This window comes from Sinocyclocheilus anshuiensis, unplaced genomic scaffold (assembly GCF_001515605.1).
Source record: "Sinocyclocheilus anshuiensis isolate Anshui unplaced genomic scaffold, SAMN03320099.WGS_v1.1 scaffold337, whole genome shotgun sequence".
In the NCBI taxonomy this organism is placed as follows: Eukaryota; Metazoa; Chordata; class Actinopteri; order Cypriniformes; family Cyprinidae; genus Sinocyclocheilus; species Sinocyclocheilus anshuiensis.
Window position 1 is genome coordinate 896178 of NW_015537968.1, and position 20337 is coordinate 916514.

A 20337-nucleotide genomic window follows, 5' to 3' on the forward strand; every position below is an offset into this window, starting at 1 on the left:
ATGAAAAACACGTTTGCAAAACAGAAGTTTACTCACTGCATTTGGACTACATGAATAATTTTGTTGCCATTAACTAAACTGGATTAGGAATTTCTGATTCCCAGCAAACTTTGCATAGGACTAGGTTGTTGACTAGAAATTTTATTTTGTATGTTTTTGAGCCAGATTCTATGGTTTGTGTTGTTTCCCTTAATGAACAGTTATGCAAATCCCACTGCAATGAGCAATCTCTTCTTTCCTGCATTTACCAACATCCTACATTATAAGCAAGAAAAGTTGCTTATGATATTGATATATGATATATATATATATATATATATATATATATATATATATCATACTGGTAAAAAATGTATAGCCTGAATGCACTGTAAGTCGCTTTGGATAAAAGCATCTGCTATATGCATAAATTATTATTATTAATTATGAATTATTATTAATAATTATATTGCTATGTTAGCTAGTACTGCAAAGGGTTCATTTGAGTTACTTTGATACATCTAATCTTATTGGGGTTACTCAATTAATTTAGGTTTCTGCTACACAACACAAGGTATTTGAGTTGAGTTGAATTTAATGTTACAAAACCCGCTTTCCATGTAATGTAACCAATAAAAATTCAGTCAGAACATTGGATCTTTTAGATTATATATCCTTGAATGACGTTAAAGGGAATTCTACTGAGTCTAGCTGTGCTCCTCAGAAGATTTAGTTACATTTGGAGTCCTTATGGAGGTACCATGACATCTCTCAAGGCTGCTCATGAAAACACTGAGTTCACAACTACCAAAATGGCTGTAATAGCCTATTTCAATATCAGGGGATTCATTTTTATTCTCCATATTTCCTAACTAACATGCCATTTAAAACAAACCACCTCACGTCCCAGTTAAAGTAACCTACCTTTAAGTAAGGGCAGCGGCGTGAGCTCCACCTGGGAGCTCTGATAGCGGAACTGTGAGGAGCTATGGGACCGTCGCTGCCGGGCACGACGCATCGAGCGGCGGGGGAAGCCGTCTACCTTCTCCGCGCTCGGTACAGAGAAGCCCGTGGTCGGCGATGATGGGCTCGACGGAGGTAGCTTCGTAGGGGTCTCCATCGCTGCAAAGGTGGTGCTCGGCAGAAGGTTGTTCGAGGAAGGAAGCCAACGGCGAGAGCAGGCTCCTAAGCCTTGCTATTTAGACAAAAAAACATTTCTTGGATTTAAAAAGTAAAATCAACAAGCAGGGATCGACTAAAGACAGAAGTTATCTGACCTGGTCAAAAATGTATGGTGGAGTAAAACCTATCGGTGTTCAATTTGACGCGTCTCTCGCCCGTGTTACATTAAAAAACGAGATTAGACTCGAAAATAAGCACAAGGTTGGATGTAACTGTCTATATCTTCATGAAGAGATATTGATGTGAACATACATTTCTACAATAAAGACATCTCTGCCGTACTGTCGTCATCAGAAAGTCATCGGCCTAAATGTGGTCTTTATTTAAATATCTATAGGCTAGAGGCATAAATCGGTACCGTATTAAAACTCGGGTGTAGGCTAATAAGCATTCTATACAGTGATCATGGGCCAATCAATCCATGTTGGAAAAACAAACGAGCAATTAAAATCCTGTTATTTATCTCCTCCACACAGGTACAAATGCATCACTTATTAATTAAAGGTTATCGTCATATTACCAGTCACCAGTTCTGCGCCTCAAGTCCTTTTCAGAGCCTTCCAGCGCCCCCCTACTAACATCCGTTACCGTACAGTCGGTTCGGTTCGGTCAGATCCACACAGGGCGGGGATGAACTGCTTCAAACGTGCCTACATGTGTTGAGCATCACGGCAGCCGCTGCAGCACCGATACCCCCTTCTACCTCCTTGCCTCAAATACTACAAGAAACCGCTGTTCAGTTACTTCTGTATCACAAGGACGTTGACAGTCTCGTTGATTTCCCCCGTCGCCCTTCCTCTCCGCTGATTCCTCGTGTTTTCCACCCGTTTCTTTATTTCCCAGCAGTCAGTGTCGGTCGTTGTCTTCAGGTGGTGCAAGTAGATGTAGATGCTACACACTGCGGATGACGCTCACGCGCGCTTATTTATTTATTTACTCTTCCTACATTTGCGCGACCCTCTTCTAGACGTCGCTATATGTTATATGGCTATACCGTTGACTCTATTCACCGTTTAAGTGACTATTTGTTTTTATTTCATCCGTATCTTTATCAGACAGCTGTCTTCTACCTCAGCCCCTTTCCCTTCTCCTCCCTCTGTCCCTCCCTCACTGGCTGCCTCAGTCTGTGTTAGCCGCTGTGTTTTGGGACTGTCAGGTTGGCCATTGTTCTTGCTTCATTCGTTCATTATTCCGCGCGTTCACCCGTCGCTGTATCCGCTGATTTTTGTTCAGTCCGTCGCTAACTACGAGTTCTGTGATATCAGTCGAAGGACGACGTGCCGCTGACCTACCTAAAGACTAGCCTACTAAATGTGATGCTAAATGTTATGGGCGTTTTGGTAATCGAGAGAGCATCCTCAACTGCTGTACCATCGAGAAAGATTGAGTGCGATTGATATTGTTTTACAGAAATTTTCTTCGAGGTTTCATGCATTGACATATTCTTAGGTGTAGCTATGCGAGTCAATGACAAATACAAAAAATATTTTAAAAATCAAGTTCTTAAAACTGTTTATACAACTACTACATTTATATTTTAATGACTTTAAAAAATGTCCAGTTGGATGACCATCAAGTACACCACACAAAAAATAAATAACGTTTTTAAAGACTAAATTAGTCTAAAAACTTTTTTTTTAAAGGCTATATATTGACTTAGAAAATCACATTTTTTAAATATTTGTTTACAAACATAATACATTTTTAAGTCATTAATATCATAATTGCTTGAACATTACTCTAACCAGAACAAATATCAAAATATATGTAAATAAAATGGCTGCCTGCATATAGGTCACACCACACTTACTTTGATTTGACAGACAAAGGTTTTTTAAATATTAACAATAAAAAAAAAAAATGAAAAAAATGTGTCAAGTTGTTTATTCCAACATTTCCTTTTATTTCCTTTCAATGGCACTTTGGCAGTCTACAGTTACACTTTTTTTTTTACTAATCCCCACTAAAATATAATTTTTAATTCAGGCTAATAAAAAAATAGAAGTTTTGAACCATAAACAAAACTAGGATGTATTATTATTCACAGGACGTACCTAACACCGGTTTACATTCATAAAATATTCCTCAATGTTTCCCAGTTGTTTTTTAAATGTAAGGTTGACATTGTTACAGTGATGCATGTATTTTGGGACTGCGACAGGATCAAAGCACACTGGAGGGAGATTCACAAAACTGTGCAGAAGATTACTGGTAAATCCTTTGCATTGTCTCCGAATGTATATCTACAGGTACATAATGTGTTAAATGTTTGAACAGATTTGGTGGTGGGGGGGGGGACTTCTGTTATGGTCAGCCCCACAGATCAGGCTGAGTCAGGCTGCTTCTCTTAAACCATTAGAAAAGCTTACATCAGAGGCCTAATAACTTTTGGCATACTTGGTCTCCTCTTTGTGCTGATTGTTACGTTCCTCTGAACTGAGTACATATTTTGTTTCTACATATGTTCAACTATTCTGGATTGTTGTTTGTTTTTTTCATCTTTCTCTCTCCTTCCTGCTTCACTATGTGTTTGGATGTGTTATTGCTATATATATATATATATATATATATATGTATATATATATATATATATATAATCATAGAAGTTGTGTGGTACGTCTTGTAAGACATTAATGCAACTGTATGTACCGTTTTTACCTTCAAATATCATTTTGATGGTACACTGACTTCTTATAAAGTGAATAGCTTCTGGTTTTACCCCACACTGCTCCGTAAACGTTTGCTCTGGGAATATGCAAGTTTGGTGGGTATGAAATTTCACAAAAAGAGAGGACTGATTTACAGCAGCAGCAAATGTATGTGTAGCCTACAGCTAGCCACTGTAATTTGAACAGTGATATTTACAACAAGGAAATTCCACTTACTTGATTGTAGCTGGCTCCAAACTAAGTCACCAAAATACACAAAACTACACACAGTTGCTTTAATCTTTAAAGTATTGTTGAATATCTTCATAGATCTCGACAAGAATGAGTGTCACTGGCCATATTTTAAAAAATAACTCTTGAAATTATCAAAATATAATTTATGAAATAACTGAACATTTTCATTTTACAAATCAAAATGGATTAAAGTATGGAATCACTAAGCCCAACATTTAGGCTGTGGTCTTACATCTAAAAAAAATAATGCCCATATCTAAAATATAGCTACTTGTAAATCAAATCTTGCCATCTGTAAGTATTGTTTAAATAAATTATAAGAAACAACATATTCACACCTTAATGGATCAGGGTTTTAGCACCATTAGCATCTGAACACAACAAAAAATAGCTGTTTGCAGGATGCAGTATGTAAGCCTTGTCATCAAATAAGAACATAACTGATTGTACAAAACCTCAAAACTGCTGTAGGCACCCGTTCCCATTCACTGAGTCCCAAGGACACCAGTCGCTACTGTCGAGAAGGTCTGTTAGAGATATGTCCATTGAATTACTTTCTGGTAAGAATGCAAGGTCCGGCAAGAGGTTGGGGTCAGTGCTGAATGTGATATCTGAGGTAGAGGGTGAAGCTGTGGACGGACCTCCAGTAACAGGAGCTGATGGTTCAAATGGACATAGTTTAGTGCAGTGAGGTATATGTTGTTCCAAAGCTGAGGTGTAGAGTTGAAGCTCCTTCTTCAGTTCAGCTATTTCTTTTACGAATGCGGCATTAGACTGCTCTAGAGTTTGGAGTTCCTAAGTAAAAATAATTAAATAAATTAGTTTATAAAGAGTACAATACTGAGATGAATTCAGCTGAAAAGCAGACGTTTCAAAGTGAAAGAAATGTGGCATAGTTAAATATAGAGTAGCTGTGAGTAGTATAAAATAAAAAGTAATTTAAAATAGATTTGACCTGCTCTCCCCACATATTAAGTTCATAGTTCATTACACACTTTCTTAAAAAAACAAAACAATTCAGACTTCCTCATGTTTTGTTAGTCTTGGAAAGGATCTGAGATGCGATTAGTGGGTTGGATAAAAAGGGAAAGTCCAAGATTTGTACATCATCTGAAGAGAAAATGAAAGTGAAAGTGAAGGTATATGACATGTCAGATGTTAAACTGAAATAACTAGCCTGGCACTAGCTCAACTAATCTGTAAGCTGTCCCAGTCATGCACCGTGTTTCCCAGAAATGCCTCCTCTGTACTGAAAGGTTGTGCAATACTAATGCTCCTCCACCAACACACAGACTACAAAGTAATCATTAACAAACACACACAAAAAAAATCCTCAGCAGAAGCGTGCACATTCTGCGGAAGGTTATCATTATGACACGTTACTTAATAATTACAAAGAATTATAAGGGTACAGGTTATGTAGCTGACAATAACAATAATAAAGAGCAAAAAGTGTAAATATATTTGAGTGAGTAATGTGAATGAAAAGATACATACAGGTACACAACAAATGTAAGGATTTGAAGAGATTACATAAATAGGGACAGAGCAAACCGAACCCATTCATTTGAAAGAGAGTGTCAAAGGTCCTAATTTGCTACTGACCTCATGCAGCAAGTCTGCCTTTTCTGTGTGTTTTCTGCGACTCTTGCGAGCTGCATCTCTGTTTTTTTCTCTGCGATGATGCCTGTGGTCCTCTGACTGTGTGCTCTTAAGATATTCATCAGATAATTTATGTGAATTACATTATATAATATAAATATAGATTTATTTATATATAAACAAATAATATTCGTTTTTTTATGTCATTGTTATATATACATATATACATACACTCACACACATGCACAAATAATAGCAAATAATAATAAAAAAAAACTTATATAAAATATTAAATATAACAAATAATTTAGAAAATATAATAATAGTTTAAGTACTTTATTGCTTGTTATAACAGCATTATATTATTTATACATAGTAAAATAACATTAAATGAATGAATTCACTCTATACCAACCCAATCATGAGGACTTTGAGAATCACTTTGTGAGAAAGGACTTCCCTGGTCAAAGTTGTCCATGAGGGCAGCTGGCATCTCCAAGTACACGAATGCTTTTCGGCAGTTAAATCAGAACAAAATGCTTGCATGTATACTTTCAGAATAAATCGATCTTTGATAGTATTTCCGTATTGAACACAATTCTTGGAACTGAAAAGCAAGCGCGTTAAGAGAATCCTGATGCAGCAGTTGTCAGTGGTCATGATTTAAACTGGTCTGAGGTCTTTGTAATGTTGGCCGTGGGCGGCAGAATGAGCCAATAGCTCTGTGAATCGACTGACGCAACAGAGGGGTGGACTCGACTGTTTTCGGTTTCGAATTATTTTAAATGGCCCGGTTAGCGGAGCAGGGAGATCAGCGCTTCCGGCACAGTAGGCTATTGCCAGTATTTGGGTTGTTCATTTCCCGCTCTAGTGACAAATACTGGGAATTCCTACCAGGAAGTCCAAACGGGTGTAACTGTGTGGTATATGAAGGCTTAATTATGAAAGGCTATTACGGTATTTCATTATTACTGAGATTAATATAACAAATGATGTGAATCCAGCATTTTAAAACTATTTACTAGTATAATTTAGCAGCATCAAGGTTCTGCTTAGCAATGTTTACAGGCATTTGGCAGCAGCTGATAAGGATCTGCTGCACACATAAGGTCAGCAGGTTCAAGTCGGGGGAAACAAAAACTGAGACAGACTGAATAAACAAGGAATTTACCGTAAAGGTTTCTTTTAGGGGGCTGTCCTACAATTAGTGTAGCTACTATACTTTTCTTTCGATGAAAGCCAAAGGACAACTGACAAACATTCAATTAGATGTTTTAGATCACAGTATTTTTGATTCATCATTTTATTGTTTATGAGATCTAAACAATAAAATGATGATTGTACCACATAACAGTTTTTAATTATTATTAACACCATACTTTACTATACTGCATTAAACTTCTTCACTGAGATATTCAACATCCTCATCATGTTTTCTTGTTATAAACACCACCATTAAAAAGGTTCTCTGTTTTAATATCACTGTGGCTGTTTTTGTTTGTAATTATTATTTTTATTTTATCTTTAATGTAAACGTCTACCCTTAAATAAGAGACTATAATATTTGGCAGCTAGCTGTTAAATGTTAAAGGGGTCATATGATGCGATTTCAAGTTTTCCTTTCTCTTTGGAGTGTTACAAGCTCTTGGTGCATAAAGAAGATCTGTAAAGTTGCAAAGACTTAAGTCTCCAATCCAAAGAGATATTCTTTATAAAAGTTAAGAGTCAACCACGCCTACCAAAAACGTCTCATTCTAACACGCCCCCACATATCTATGTCAGGAAGTGGGAAGATTTGCATAACACCGCCCAAATGTTCACGCAAAGAAAGAAGGGCAGTGTAGAGTAGCACTTGTTATTTGTCATGTCTCCGATCACAAATGCAGACATGGTTTTATGTTACGTTCCGGCCAGACAGGGCATGGTAAGGGGCGTAACATTTCCATCATACGCTTGAGGTATTCGGCCAATCACAACTCACTGGATAGCTGGCCAATCAGAGCACACCTCGCTTTTCAGACCGATTAGCTTTGTAAAAATCGACGAGTTTCAGAAAGGCGGGGCATAGAGGAGAAACAATAATGTACAGTATGTGGAAAATACTGTGTTTTTTAACCTTAAACCGCATAAACACATTTCATTACACCAAATACACAAAATAATGTTCTTTTTAGCAACATCATATGACCCCTTTAAAAGGATTTTGGATTAATTTACTTTACAAGAAGTCTTTTTGGTGGAGTTCAGCTCACATGTTTGGAAAACGCACAAGGGGGCGCTGCTATAGAAACGACTGGTTGACAACTTTCTTCACCTATTGGAAAAGCAGACACACCCTTGCCGCGGTTCTCCTTCGCCAATAAAAAAAAAAGCCCAAGTATGAATGACAGTTAAAAGAACCAATCATATTTCTTCAGCGCCATCTTTACGCACTCTCTAACCAATCATACTTCAATGTGTTGTGTCAACTCACAGTAACGCTTCCTTGTTTCCAGTCTGGCTTTGCGCACAACGCATGTGATTTTTATTTAGGAAATTATTTAGTTAACGATAGTTAACGTTTGATTTCTGGTTAAGGTCAGTTCAGTGGGTTACACGTAAACGTTCGCGATGGGTTTACTGACGATCTTAAAGAAGATGAAGCACAAGGAGCGTGAAATGCGTCTACTTATGCTGCAAGTTATCTTTTCACAGAACTGAATTCAAATGTATTCATATAAATAACTTTGAAAACAATATTCTTTTTAAGCCACTGTTTTTATTTTTAATAAATTGCATACTCGCTCTATTCACGAGTGTCGCTTACTCAAACAAGGCTCGTTTAGTGTAATGTTTTTATAACTTGTAATGCTAAAGACTGTTGTGGGTCCTCAACCTTCCTGTTATAGGGGTCTTGACAATGCTGGGAAAACAACCATCCTAAAGAAGTTCAACGGCGAGGACGTCAGCACGATCTCTCCAACATTAGGCTTCAACATAAAGACTCTCGAGCACAGAGGGTACGACAAAAGACTGGTTGTTATACATGTTTTGAATCAATAAGAAGTTAAGGGCATAAGATGCTAAATTTGAATGAAACTAATTGTTAAAAAGGGTATATATGTGTGTAAAGAGAATGTACAAATATACAAACTGTTTATCAATATTGCTGATACATTTCAAATAATTCTCAAATGCATTAATTTTGTTTATCTTTTTCTTCACACTGAAATTAGGTTTAAGCTGAATATCTGGGATGTGGGTGGTCAAAAGTCCTTGAGATCTTACTGGAGGAATTATTTTGAGAGTACAGATGGACTGGTGTGGGTAGTGGACAGCGCTGACAGATTGAGACTGGAGGACTGCAGGAAAGAGCTGAGTACTTTATTACTAGAGGAGGTGAGAGGACCAATATCTTTACTTGGACCTAATGTTACAGAGTTTAAAGAAATGAAATGGTCAGATTTTGACGTTTACTCTGCATTTTTATTGAACACAAGTGACAATAGGCCACATAGTTTCGAATCAAGCATGTGATGTTGAATAAAATGTAATGTTTTACACTTTATAATTAATGCATTTCTCTCAAATAGCGATTAGCAGGAGCCACTCTGTTAGTTTTTGCTAACAAACAGGACCTACCAGGTGCTTCATCAAAAGATGGAATCCGAGAGGCGAGTCTTGTTAAACAGGGACATTTGTATTTTAATGAAACTGCCTTGCATTTGCAGGAATCTGTGAATATGCTCATTTTCTGAATTTTGCCCAGGTTTTAGCGCTTGATGACATTAAGACCCATCACTGGTGTATTGTGGGATGCAGTGCCGTGACGGGTGAGAACCTGCTAACGGGTGTGGACTGGCTACTCGATGATATAGCAGCTCGGATCTTCACAGCTGACTGATGGACTGAATGTTTTAGCACATTTTAGAGACTGTAAAAAAAAAAAAATTGTGCTGAACATGTATTTCAAATGTTTGAGGATGTCGAAATAGCTGTAAAGCTGTTAAGCCATCACTTACCAAGAATACACTTATTTCTGCCTTGACAAATCTTGTCTCTGGTCATTTTCAATTACAATTGATGCAGTCTTTTTCCTTCTGTTTAAAGTATTTACAGGTCAGCCTTCCCTTTTTGATTGAAGTTTTAGAGGGTGGTTGCATCTCAACTACACCCCTTTCATTTGTTTTTTTTTTTGCCCTTTAAGGGGTATTTTTGGACCTCAGTTTGTTCGGCAGTAGTTTTTGCTTTCGTGCAAATCTTACCTTAACATTATGACCCAACATTGAACACTACTTCTATATTAAATGCTGTGAACGTTGCCTACCAACAGTTAAGTTACAGAAATAAATGAATTCTAATAGGAGCAAGCATTGCACAACTAAATGCCATTTGTTAGTTCATGATGCCTAAAGCATTACAAGCTGAATTTTAGTGCAAAGTGTCACATTCCCATTTAAAGATTAAGTTGCCCGATACAAACATGAATGCAAGAGGTGAAGACTCGGGGACACAACTGGATTTGAAACGGCAAATTCAGTAAAGCCATTTATTTTGCAAGCAGCTTAGGAATAAATACAAAAAGGAAAAACCATTCCATTTATATTGTCAATTATTAACACCATGCAGTCAACACTTCAGTTCAGCAGATGCACAGTACAAGGACACGAATCGGTGTCAGCCAGTTCAACTTCTCAGATGCAGTTTACGAGACCTAAGGGGGATAAAGAAAGATAAGGGGGGGGGGGGAGAATAAAAAAAAAAGGATCAAGAGGGGATATCAATCAGTCCTGACTTTTCAGCCTGGGGCAGTAAAATCACATCTCACATCCATACATTTCAAATTTAAAATCAAACAAATTACTGGGGTCAGAGGGTACCATTCAGTCAGAAATCAGACTGGGGCGGTAACTCAGTCATCACACCCATTAGTTCACATGTAACTCATTGAAAATATACAAAATACACACCAGCTTCAGTAAGAACTTGTGGAGGGAAAGTTCACTGTAGTTCTGTAAGGAAACAAGAAAAAAAGGAAAACGCTTCATGTATGCTAAAGCTAGTCCTTAATAGACTTGGTAACCAAGTCATCCCCTTATTACACAGGCATTTAAAAAAAAAAAAAAAACTTGAATTTTTAAAATAAAGATTAGAAAGCACAATTTAACTGAAAACCATTACTGGGGTCAGAGGGTACCATTCAGTCAGATAAATCAGACTGGGGCGGTAACTCAGTCATCACACCCATTAGTTCACATGTAACTTGAGTTGAAAATACAAAATGCATACTAGCTTCAGTACACTCAAGGGGGAAGAACTTCAAGAATCCACTGCAGTCCTGCAAGCAATTGAGACAAAAATAAATGAGGGAACGTATGAAAAGAAACTGGTCTACACTTAAGCTAGTCCTTCTCAGACTGTTGGTAACCCCAACAAGTCATCCCCTTGTTACCCAGGCAACACCAGTGGGTTCACCTTTTCAGGTTCTGGTATTGACACAGGGCGTAAGACATGTGCAAGTTACATCATAAAAGGACCAGCTGCAATAGGTTTGTCATTTTGTATATTAGGAACAGAATTCTCACCGGTTAAAGTTTCATATCAGATGTGCCACCTATAGGTAAAGGAAAAAAAAAAAAAAAAAAAAAAAAAAATGGTAGATGGTAGACCTACACAAATGCAGAGATAAACACCTATAGATAGATGCCTAATCTGTAACATCAGTAATCTTAAATTTATCAGCAGGACTTCAGACGAACGAGACTGCAAAAATCATCATACGTTACAGATGGAATAGAGCACCGAGTGGTGCAAGTTAACTAAAAAGGGACCATTTCAATGGAAATTGTCATAGGAAATGCATATTCTTACCTGCTGAGAGTACTTCAGGTAAGCAACCTTTTAGGAGAGAAAACCAATCTGGGTGTCATTTCAGTTACAGAAAGCATTCCAAATGTAGGTGAATCATGTGCTGTAACTTCAGTAATAAAGATTTATCAACAGGATTTCAGACGAACGAGATTCCAAAAGATAATCATCATCAGTTTCAGAGGGTTAATAATCAGCACATGGGAGCAAGTAACCTTACCTAGTACCACCAAAGGACTTGGCACACTTGGTTTTGGACAAATAACAGTCCTGTCAAGAAAATAAGAGGAACCATGTCTGACACGGGCATATGTAAAATCAGAATTATAAACATCCAATAAATCTCTCAGATGTTCGGGACTTTTCACATTGGGTCAAAGTGAGCTAAGTATCTTCGTCACAGAGACGGAGCAAAACAGCATTTAAAAAAATTAAACCGAAGTACCTTAGGGAGTTGCAGGTTCTTGGTGAAAAGGTCATTTTGTTCCAACACTACCTAAAAAAAACAAAAGACCTTTAATATTTAAACTACAGAGAAACAAGACCATCAGGTTTATCACGGTCTGATCAGGGCTTTGGTAACTAACGTCATGGGACAATAATGCTGTCCAGATATTAACAGTAGAAATACAAAGGAGGGGGAAAAAAAAAAAGAAAAAAAAAAAAAAAACACACACAACACTATGGCCGCACCATGACCACCACAGATAAAGTAGGATGATCTAGAAAAATAACAAGCATAAGCACAGAAAGCAGCCAACAGTTCAAAAACAAGCACTATACAGTCGGATCATACTTTGGTGACTAGAATGCCATATGACAAATCTGTCGTCCAGTTAAGATATGAAAGAGTAATAATTTCTGACAAGTTGAAAATTAAACAAATTTTGAATATGAAAATACTCTTACCAATACAACATCTATGGTCACCATGCCCTCCAAGTTCATGTGAATGAGCCCTTAAAGTAGAACAAAACACTTAAATACCACAATAAGGAGGTGACTAGACTGGACTCATCATCTGGACTATGTCAGAATAAAAAAGGCAAACATCACTGGAATTCAGACATATGCTTGTCTTTGAAATCATCATCTAAATGTTCAGTCTTAAAAGGGAGAACCTCAACACTTGAAGAGCTTACCTTGAATTTAAAAGATCTGTCTACTCATCCCAGCATCCTGCATGGAAACTGCAAAACAAATGCATTTTGTAAGTGCCTGCATTCACAAACATGACTAGAACTAGAAAGAAATGCTTGGCAGTGTGTGCGCTAGATGTCCAATGCTACTCAGTTTAGAACAGTTACATCAAAGCAATTCAGGAAGAGAGAATTCAAAAGTCATCACAGTAGCACTGGATGACTATTCACACTCAGCACACAAATGCTGCCGTTACTTCTTGGGTGTGGTAGACCATAATTCAGGCCTAAACCATAGGTGGAAGATTAGGAGTGTGCGATAAGGATTTTTGATCGTGGATGATTAAAATGTCACCACAATCTGTTTTTGAAGAAATATTGTATTATCCTGCTACAGCGCACATTCCATCAGTTGCAGTTCTGGCGTCTCCGTCTCAGCATACTGTACAACACGACCCGGTCACATGTAAATCTACCGCCGAGTTAACATTTCATTACAGTTGCTGGTCCCCATTGACTTTGATAGTATCCCTTTAAATGTTAATACAAAAGGCAAAGAAAAAAAAAACGAATATAATTGCTTTAATAAGAATCAATGCATTTATCCAGTGAAGTGTTTATTGTATTTTTATATTGGTTCATTCGGTTTCTTGACTGCTATTGCTAAATACACCGACTGAACCTGAAAAATAAAGCACTGCTTGTTTTATTTGTATATTGTCTAGTTGTAATATGCATCTATTTTTATTTTATAATAACGTTAAGATTTTTATCGTTGCCCACTTTGGCCTAAATGTCTGCCATTGTTTTTTTTTAAAGATTTTTTCAGCTTGTAAGTCTTTGTTTTTAAAATAGGGAAAATAGTGTGGCTGTAACGCTCCGAAAACTTGCAAAATTGTAAAAAGTGATATAGAAGAATAGTGGTAAATCATGATTTTCCTGGAAAACAAAAACAAAACAACCACACGTGATATATTTTTGCCATATCGATCGATAGATAGATATATAGACTTATTCGCACAATTTACATGACCTCAATTTTTGGTTACTCAATATAATGTCCATTATATTTACATAAAAATGAATGTCCCCATGTTTTTTGCATTCCACTTGCGCCTGTCTTTTGCAGCTTCTCGCAGTGTAGTCGGTGCTAGTACAAAAAACGCTTCCACGAAAAAGTTTCATCTGCAGATATGGCCTTGTTTAGGGATCTGTGCCTTTGTGCATACGGACATCTGACTGTTAAGTAGTGATTGTGGGTTTTTTTAGCAAGTGTGCTGTGCACCCTTAATTTACAAAGAAGGTCAGGGTAAAATCTGTAGATGGAAAAATCTCCATACAAGTTAATTGAGAATTTCTCTTTTTTCTACTAGTTTCTTTGCAGTTAGCAAACGTTTATTCACCGTTTTATCAAGTTTAACATCTTATTTTGACTTAATTTCCATGATCTAAATACTCTTAAGAATTAAAAGTTTGTCATCATTTGAAAGTGTGTATGCCTTCTTGCATTATTATGCCGTTATATTGGGATTATATTATTCAGTGGCACAAAATAGTCTTAATTACAATAGTTTATTGCATTTATTTCTGGGGCAGTCAAAATCGCACAACATAAAGTTGTTAACGTGACAGGCCTAATATCAGGTCCACATAGAAGTGGCACAAACTGGTCTCTAAAACACATCCAAGAATGCAAATATAGCGTTGTGCACTCATAAGGAGTGGTGCTTAAATGTAATAATTCTACCATTAGACATAACTGGCCAAAAGATGTATGCTTCAGGAAAAGTACTAAAATGCACCCTTACTACAGAACTTACCTTCCCATGAGCCCATGCTCGTCGTAGCCGCCATGGCTGCAAAAGAAAAACCTCTAGTCAAGACACGTGTTTGCATTTGAAGCTTCCAGAGCACTCTTAACGCAAAAGGTAAGAAATTCACGTCAGCCTCTCCTCAGATAAATAACGTGCAATCACAGTATTTCAGTACAGGTCTGTGAAAGTTATCATCATTGAGAGAACTCGGCAAAGCCTTAAAAAAAGCAAACCAGTGGTAAATATGACTTAATTCTGCTGTAGTAACAAGTCAACTTTGATAATAATGGGAAAGTTTCAAATATTAGCAAAAAGTAAGCCAGGATGGTTTCAGATAACACATCAGAGGCTCATGGGCCAACGGAACAGAAACACCCAGAAGTCTGCCTATGAACTGAAATAAACCTTTAAATGCATACTAAGAAAGAAAAAGTATATATATATAGCGTAGGCCCCCTTTGTAGGAGAAATAAAACAGAACAACTAAAGTACATGTAACGTAAATATAGCAAAACGCCTTACCAACGGAGAAGCTGCACCAAAATGGACGAAAGGAAAGTCTCGGCCTGTTTTTATACAGTCTATGGTCTCGGCGCGTTTTATTCTTGTCACGTCAAATCCACGCCCATTTTAAAAACAACCAATGAGGTTACTGGATTACACTAAAAGCGCCAGCATTCATTGTAGTTTATGAGATCAAATTAAATAAATGAATAAACTGTAGCCGCACAAAATGTATGTAAAAATATGTTATTCTAGTGCATATAATACATATTCTATAGCAAAAATAATAAATGCAGCAGATTAATCACAGACACTGAGAGGCAAAACAATATGGGGGGTGGGGGGGTCAGTGACAATGACATAAATTATAAATCAAGTATGAAAAATGTCCAGAGTTAAATTTGTGCTAAGGGGTCCTCCATCCTACTAATTTGAACGTATAACCATGTATAACACACGTCTATGACTATCACACATAGGCCTACATATAGCTGCAGAACTGGCGCATTTTGTTAAAATACAAAGTAGATGAATATCATAATTGTCTTTTTTTTAAGCTTCACGTTTTCCACTAGATGGCATCATATCTGCACAGATACAAGGGTACTAGTAGGCCTCGGAACAGCAAAGCTACTCACTCTAGTCTACATCTATGTAGTATGTATACTGTGCATAGTATGCTCATTTTCTGAATGCATGATTACCCATTTTTTTGTATATCTTTTGAAATATATTTTAAAAATAAAAATAATATAATTATATAATATATAATATAAATATAATAATTTTAAAAACATTTAAAAATATATATATTTTGCACTATGTTCAATCCAAGAAAACACATTCACATATGTCACATTCTGAAATATATTTTTGTAATTTTTGTGTATGAGGGTTGAAGCTAAATATATTTTCTATTTAAAAAATATTTTTCATTGAGCTTCACTGTTTACAACATATATTTGGCATACATTTATATATTTTGGTATATATTTTGGTCACAAAAGATATATTTTTTTGCTGTATGGGAAACAACACTTTTGTACAGTAGAACAGAATCAAGCAACACAGGTTGATTTTGTCTCACTTTTCCTTTTAATTATTAGCATTGCTTTGATGTCACAATGCAGATAAAACAAAACAAAAAATTCTCCTACATGTCATTAGGAAATTGGGTTCAGCAAGTAAGTTATAGAAGATAAATAAGTCCCAAAAACACAAAAGCCATCTTCACTTCATCTCTTGGCTCAGTTATTTATACACTTCACTGCCGGTGATGTTACCGGTTGATTACTTTTTTTTTTTTCTTTTTTTTTAATCCATGAGCTCCCAGTTTTTTTTGTTTTTTTTTTAGAGTTAACCCTTTGGTACATAACCTGTAATACACGTTCATGGCCAAAGTATAGGAACTCTGCTACTGTTCACAGCTCAAAAACATTATCACACCTAATAAAAAAGATCTTTCCATGTCAGATAATAATAGCATAGGCCTCGTGTTTCCTCACAAAGGGAACAAAGATCAGGTAGACGCCTCTTTAGCACTGTGATAACAAATTTATACACTGATAAAAAGTTCAAATATTTACCTTTCATGTCAAGTTACATGATGATCAGTTTAAAACAAGATCAGTGGCTATCAGTTTTTTGCAAGAACAACAATGCATTCTTAAATATTTGAGCACATTAAATGAATAATTGGAATTACTCATCAAGTTGAAAATACAAGTAATTCTGTTCTACTGTTATCTGAATTCTGCTAAAACTCAATTCCTGTTCAATTCAGTTTTGTCTGATGGTGTGGATGAAGAAGAGGTTGATGATATAGGTGTCAGTGTCACACTGTACAGATTGGCAACGAAAGTCTCCCATCCTTGACGGAAAGCTCCATCCACAGCCTTAAAGTAGAAAAATGACAATAAATGATGAAGCCAGTTTATCACAGAAAACAACACCCTTTATATATGAACATACATCAGAAGTTTGTTCATACAGAAGTTTGTTCAGTTCTACAGGGTCATTGCTCTGACAGAGAAAGAATGTGCCCTTATTAGTTGAACTAGAGGACATAGAATGTAGGTGACAGGGTTGGTTGGTTATTTGCTGACATTCCTCTAACCAAGGTCACCTTGTATGCGACTGAAAAGAGTTGTTGTCCCTGTATCACTTGTGTTTGACTATATAAGTGCAAACAGAAAACTGACAGTGACTTAACAGATGGACCAAAAAATTACTAATAACACAAGGGGGTGGGAGTAAGGATATAAGCTATTACTGTTTAGGTAGGGTGGAGAGATGGAAAGGAGAGGCAAACCATGGTATAGCCTATTGCAGCAAACAGTTAAGGGGTGATGGAGTCAAGCAGAAATAAAAGACTGCTTATTTCTGCACAATGCAGAAAAAGGAACTTTACCCCAGATGTCTAAAATATCTTTCTCCTCCAAACCATATGGTTACAGAGTAACCATAGCCCTGCCTGCTCAAGTGATCTTCCAAATAATATTAAGGCCTTAGGACAGGGGTGTCCAGACTCTGTCCTGGAGGGCCACTGCTCTGCAGAGTTTAGCTCCAACCCTAATCAAACACACCTGAACCAGCTAATCAAGGTTTTACTAGGCATGAAAGTTCCAGGCAGGTGTGTTGAGGCAAGTTGGAGCTAAACTCTGCAGGACACCGGCCCTTCAGGACTGAGTTTGGACACCCCTGCCTTAGGAGTTAAATATTGTAATTAGATACTGGGGTGATGCATGGAGCATTGAAGGTATCACAATTAAGTTCGGATTAATTCACAATTAAATTATTACCAAGTGAAAAAAAGTTTTTTTAGACTGTCTTTTTTAAGGTGACATAAATGCAAATATTTTGTATTAACTATGGCCTATATAGGCTATTAAACACCAATAGCTACTAAGCAAGCACAAATATGGGAACACATTTCATTTTTCTAATATTTACAAAATACCACTGCCAAACGCTTAATTGGTATCTTTATCTACACGTTGTTATGTGAACTACCCGTCATTAACTACATAATCTAATCGTACGTCGTTGTAAGCAGTTTGTGTTTGATTCACTAAAAAGAACCGATTCATTCGAGTCATTCGTTCGGACTACGCTTTTTGCGGGCATGTTTTTATTCACCAAAGAGCACAACGCTGAACAAGTATTTCAGTACGGAGGAGGAATTTCGGCGGAGGAATGAACGTTGGAACCGCCAACGAAACCGAACGTCATTCTATTCCGGTTCCGGAATTTTACAAAATGAATTAAACCAACACTAATTGGCAACTAAATCTTACCTTGCGATAATTCTTGAGAGTGTTTCTCTTTACAACTTCCAATGACTCCCCATTCTGTTTGCCTTCTGGCTTTTTCTCTTTTCTTGTGTCTTCCATTTCCCCTTCTCCTTCCTTCTTCCCTGAGATCAGAATCTGGTCGTCAGCATGCTCCCTCACGGAGAAATGGACCAGTGTTGGTTCTGGTTCTCTGCTGTTTTCCAGGGTTTGGGTTGCTGGTGGCACCTCTGGGTTTAGATGTACAGAGGTGGGCTTGTTGGTCTCGTTACCCAGTTCTTTCTCTGAGGAAAATTTGTCATATTTTGCCTTCCTGGAGCTCATCCTGCTCCAGCGGCGACTCAGTCTGCTGGGCTTTCTCTTCAGTAAAGTGGTCCCATCGTCATCCATCATACCCTGGTTAAAATCAACCACATGGTCATCCTCTTCTATCCAGCTTGGAGCTGTCCTATTCTCTTGGCTGCTCCAGTTCAAGGATCCTATCTGCTCTTCTGTGGTCTCTCTCTGTACATCGTCTCCACACATCTCATCCAAGTGCCCATAGAATCCACTAGCCTTGTCCAGAAAAGGAGGAGAACGAGGGGCCATGTTCTTTTTGGAGCTCCTGCCAATAGTCATGGTCTTGTGAACTCAGGAGAGATCTTAATCCAGTCTTTGCAATCTAAAGAGGAAGGAAGGAAACATGACTTTGACGTGTGCTGGTGCTGTTAAAAATGTTGAGAAAAGATCAGCCATATATTTGTCATGAGAGACTATACAAAAAACAGTCCTTACACAATCAAAGAAAAGAAGAAGAGCAGCAGGCGTCCTCGGGGCTACTGTCGAAATTAAATCCACATGGCCTGAGGTTTATCTTTCCCCTCCATCCCACATTAATGCATGTTTATCAGTCATGGCATCATAGGCACACTGTTCAAAGTTCATTCTGTGTGTATACAGTGTATCAGTAAATTCCTATTATAGGAACAGTGTGTCTTTATGATAAGATGAACTCCAGCCTGTCATTGACTTTGACTCCAGTTGGTCATGCTGGAATTGCAGCTGGTGCCACGACAGAAGACTGTGACTCAAAATCACTCATAAATATGTCATACAGCGCAGAGGTTTAAACAGCCATTATTGCACGTTTTTTATATTATGCATATTAGGACGTTCATTAAGCTGGACTTTTCAAATATTTTACAAATAGCTGAACTCCAAATGAAATGGACCATGAAATTAAGAGCTGTACTTATAAATATTTGATCACATAAACTTTTTAGTGAAGCCCATAACTAACTTACATGTATGGGAACTTAGTTTTTAAGATATTACGATACATGATATACTGAGAAAATATTTTAATTTAAATGCTCTGCTGTCGATTTCAACTCTTTGGAAATGTTAGGTCAGTATCAATGGTGTAGTTGTCTCATATTACAAGCTGTAGTTCTGGTTGGGAAGTGTTATAAAATTCAAAAAGAATTGACTAACTTCAGTGTTCAGAGTTAAGAGTATATTATAATTTGGTGTTGTAAATGATCATTTACACATAAAAAAAGCTATGTTTCCTATATTGCTATATAAATAAAGTGTCTTATTTTATGTGTAAACTATCATTTCATAGTTAAGAGTATATTATAATTTGGTGTTGTAAATGATCATTTACACATAAAAAAAGCTATGTTTCCTATATTTCTATATAAATAAAGTGTCTTATTTTATGTGTAAACTATCATTTCAGAATCTCAAGTTTGCTTCATAATAAGCTTAAAAATATTCATACATTTAAAGAAAAAAAGAACATACAAAGCAAAAATATAAATTACAGAAAAATTGATAAATAAACAAATATAAGACATAAAAACAAAACCAAGAGCACTGGAGGCTGACTTACCCGCTGGTTGTTTTCACGTGACTCTGCTCTTACTCGCTCTGTGTTCTGGGTCCAACTCACCTTACTCTGACACACACAATCGTCACACTGTCTGAACCTGTCGTCACTCAAGCACACTAATACCTCCCTCTCTCTCTCTCGGTTTCTGTTTCATTTAATTAACTGAAGAAGTGAAGCAGCCTACAAAAAATACAAACTTCT

At 36.9% G+C, this 20337-nt stretch overlaps 4 protein-coding genes and 1 long non-coding RNA gene across 11 annotated transcripts in view; 1 reads left to right on the forward strand and 4 right to left on the reverse strand.

Annotated features, from left to right (window-relative positions):
- Positions 1–1247, reverse strand: part of LOC107668366 (serine/threonine-protein phosphatase 2A 56 kDa regulatory subunit beta isoform-like) — an 18217-nt gene extending 16970 nt beyond the window's left edge. The window contains exon 1 of the mRNA XM_016460209.1: positions 904–1247. Coding sequence (XP_016315695.1) covers positions 904–1099 — 196 coding nt within the window. The 5' untranslated portion in view covers positions 1100–1247. The remainder of the gene's footprint in view (positions 1–903) is intronic.
- Positions 1248–4295: 3048 nt separating this feature from the next.
- Positions 4296–6323, reverse strand: LOC107669228 (basic leucine zipper transcriptional factor ATF-like). The gene is made up of 3 exons (XM_016461393.1): positions 6082–6323; positions 5670–5774; positions 4296–4859 (listed from the first exon to the last, which is right to left on the reverse strand). Exons 1-3 carry the CDS (start codon positions 6157–6159, stop codon positions 4521–4523), a joined length of 522 nt encoding a protein of 173 aa, XP_016316879.1. The 5' UTR covers positions 6160–6323; the 3' UTR covers positions 4296–4520.
- A 1795-nt stretch (positions 6324–8118) lies between these two features.
- LOC107668402 (ADP-ribosylation factor-like protein 2) lies at positions 8119–10497 on the forward strand. 2 transcript variants are annotated; one of them, XM_016460275.1, is made up of 5 exons: positions 8119–8341; positions 8555–8665; positions 8882–9044; positions 9239–9319; positions 9415–10497. In XM_016460275.1, the coding sequence occupies exons 1-5, from the start codon at positions 8277–8279 to the stop codon at positions 9547–9549; spliced, it is 555 nt and encodes a 184-aa protein (XP_016315761.1). In that variant the 5' UTR covers positions 8119–8276; the 3' UTR covers positions 9550–10497. The 2 variants fall into 2 exon arrangements, with proteins under 2 accessions (XP_016315761.1, XP_016315766.1); XM_016460280.1 differs by having other exon boundaries at positions 8293–8374.
- Positions 10181–15050, reverse strand: LOC107668418 (uncharacterized). Of its 3 annotated transcripts, XR_001631894.1 has the most exons (12): positions 14989–15050; positions 14473–14508; positions 12656–12703; positions 12423–12472; positions 12191–12235; positions 11959–12009; positions 11734–11783; positions 11517–11543; positions 11231–11259; positions 10935–10983; positions 10616–10657; positions 10181–10359 (listed from the first exon to the last, which is right to left on the reverse strand). It is a non-coding gene; the product is annotated as an uncharacterized LOC107668418 (long non-coding RNA). The 3 variants fall into 3 exon arrangements; XR_001631896.1 differs by lacking the exon at positions 12191–12235 and having other exon boundaries at positions 11959–12005; XR_001631891.1 differs by lacking the exon at positions 12191–12235.
- Positions 15051–16046: 996 nt separating this feature from the next.
- Positions 16047–20232, reverse strand: LOC107668381 (uncharacterized). 4 transcript variants are annotated; one of them, XM_016460233.1, is made up of 3 exons: positions 20137–20232; positions 18267–18921; positions 16047–16865 (listed from the first exon to the last, which is right to left on the reverse strand). In XM_016460233.1, the coding sequence occupies exons 2-3, from the start codon at positions 18876–18878 to the stop codon at positions 16734–16736; spliced, it is 744 nt and encodes a 247-aa protein (XP_016315719.1). In that variant the 5' UTR covers positions 18879–18921; positions 20137–20232; the 3' UTR covers positions 16047–16733. The 4 variants fall into 4 exon arrangements, with proteins under 4 accessions (XP_016315719.1, XP_016315739.1, XP_016315747.1 ...); XM_016460253.1 differs by having other exon boundaries at positions 18267–19185; positions 20137–20207; XM_016460261.1 differs by lacking the exon at positions 20137–20232 and adding an exon at positions 19035–19526.
- Positions 20233–20337: the final 105 nt, after the last annotated feature.

What these genes read in the sequence shown, in the direction of transcription:
- LOC107668381 (XM_016460233.1), bottom strand. Translation starts at nt 18,878, where the DNA reads ATGACTATTGGCAGGAGCTCCAAAAAGAACATGGCCCCTCGTTCTCCT. An exon ending in CTCTCAAGAATTATCGCAAG is followed by an intron (nt 16,866 to 18,266) that starts GTAAGATTTAGT and finishes TTCTACTTTAAG; the next exon opens with GCTGTGGATGGAGCTTTCCG.
- LOC107669228 (XM_016461393.1), bottom strand. Translation starts at nt 6,159, where the DNA reads ATGCCAGCTGCCCTCATGGACAACTTTGACCAGGGAAGTCCTTTCTCA. An exon ending in CTCAAAGTCCTCATGATTGG is followed by an intron (nt 5,775 to 6,081) that starts GTTGGTATAGAG and finishes GAATATCTTAAG; the next exon opens with AGCACACAGTCAGAGGACCA. An exon ending in AGGCAGACTTGCTGCATGAG is followed by an intron (nt 4,860 to 5,669) that starts GTCAGTAGCAAA and finishes ATTTTTACTTAG; the next exon opens with GAACTCCAAACTCTAGAGCA.
- LOC107668402 (XM_016460275.1), top strand. Translation starts at nt 8,277, where the DNA reads ATGGGTTTACTGACGATCTTAAAGAAGATGAAGCACAAGGAGCGTGAA. An exon ending in GTACTTTATTACTAGAGGAG is followed by an intron (nt 9,045 to 9,238) that starts GTGAGAGGACCA and finishes TCTCTCAAATAG; the next exon opens with CGATTAGCAGGAGCCACTCT. An exon ending in CAAAAGATGGAATCCGAGAG is followed by an intron (nt 9,320 to 9,414) that starts GCGAGTCTTGTT and finishes AATTTTGCCCAG; the next exon opens with GTTTTAGCGCTTGATGACAT.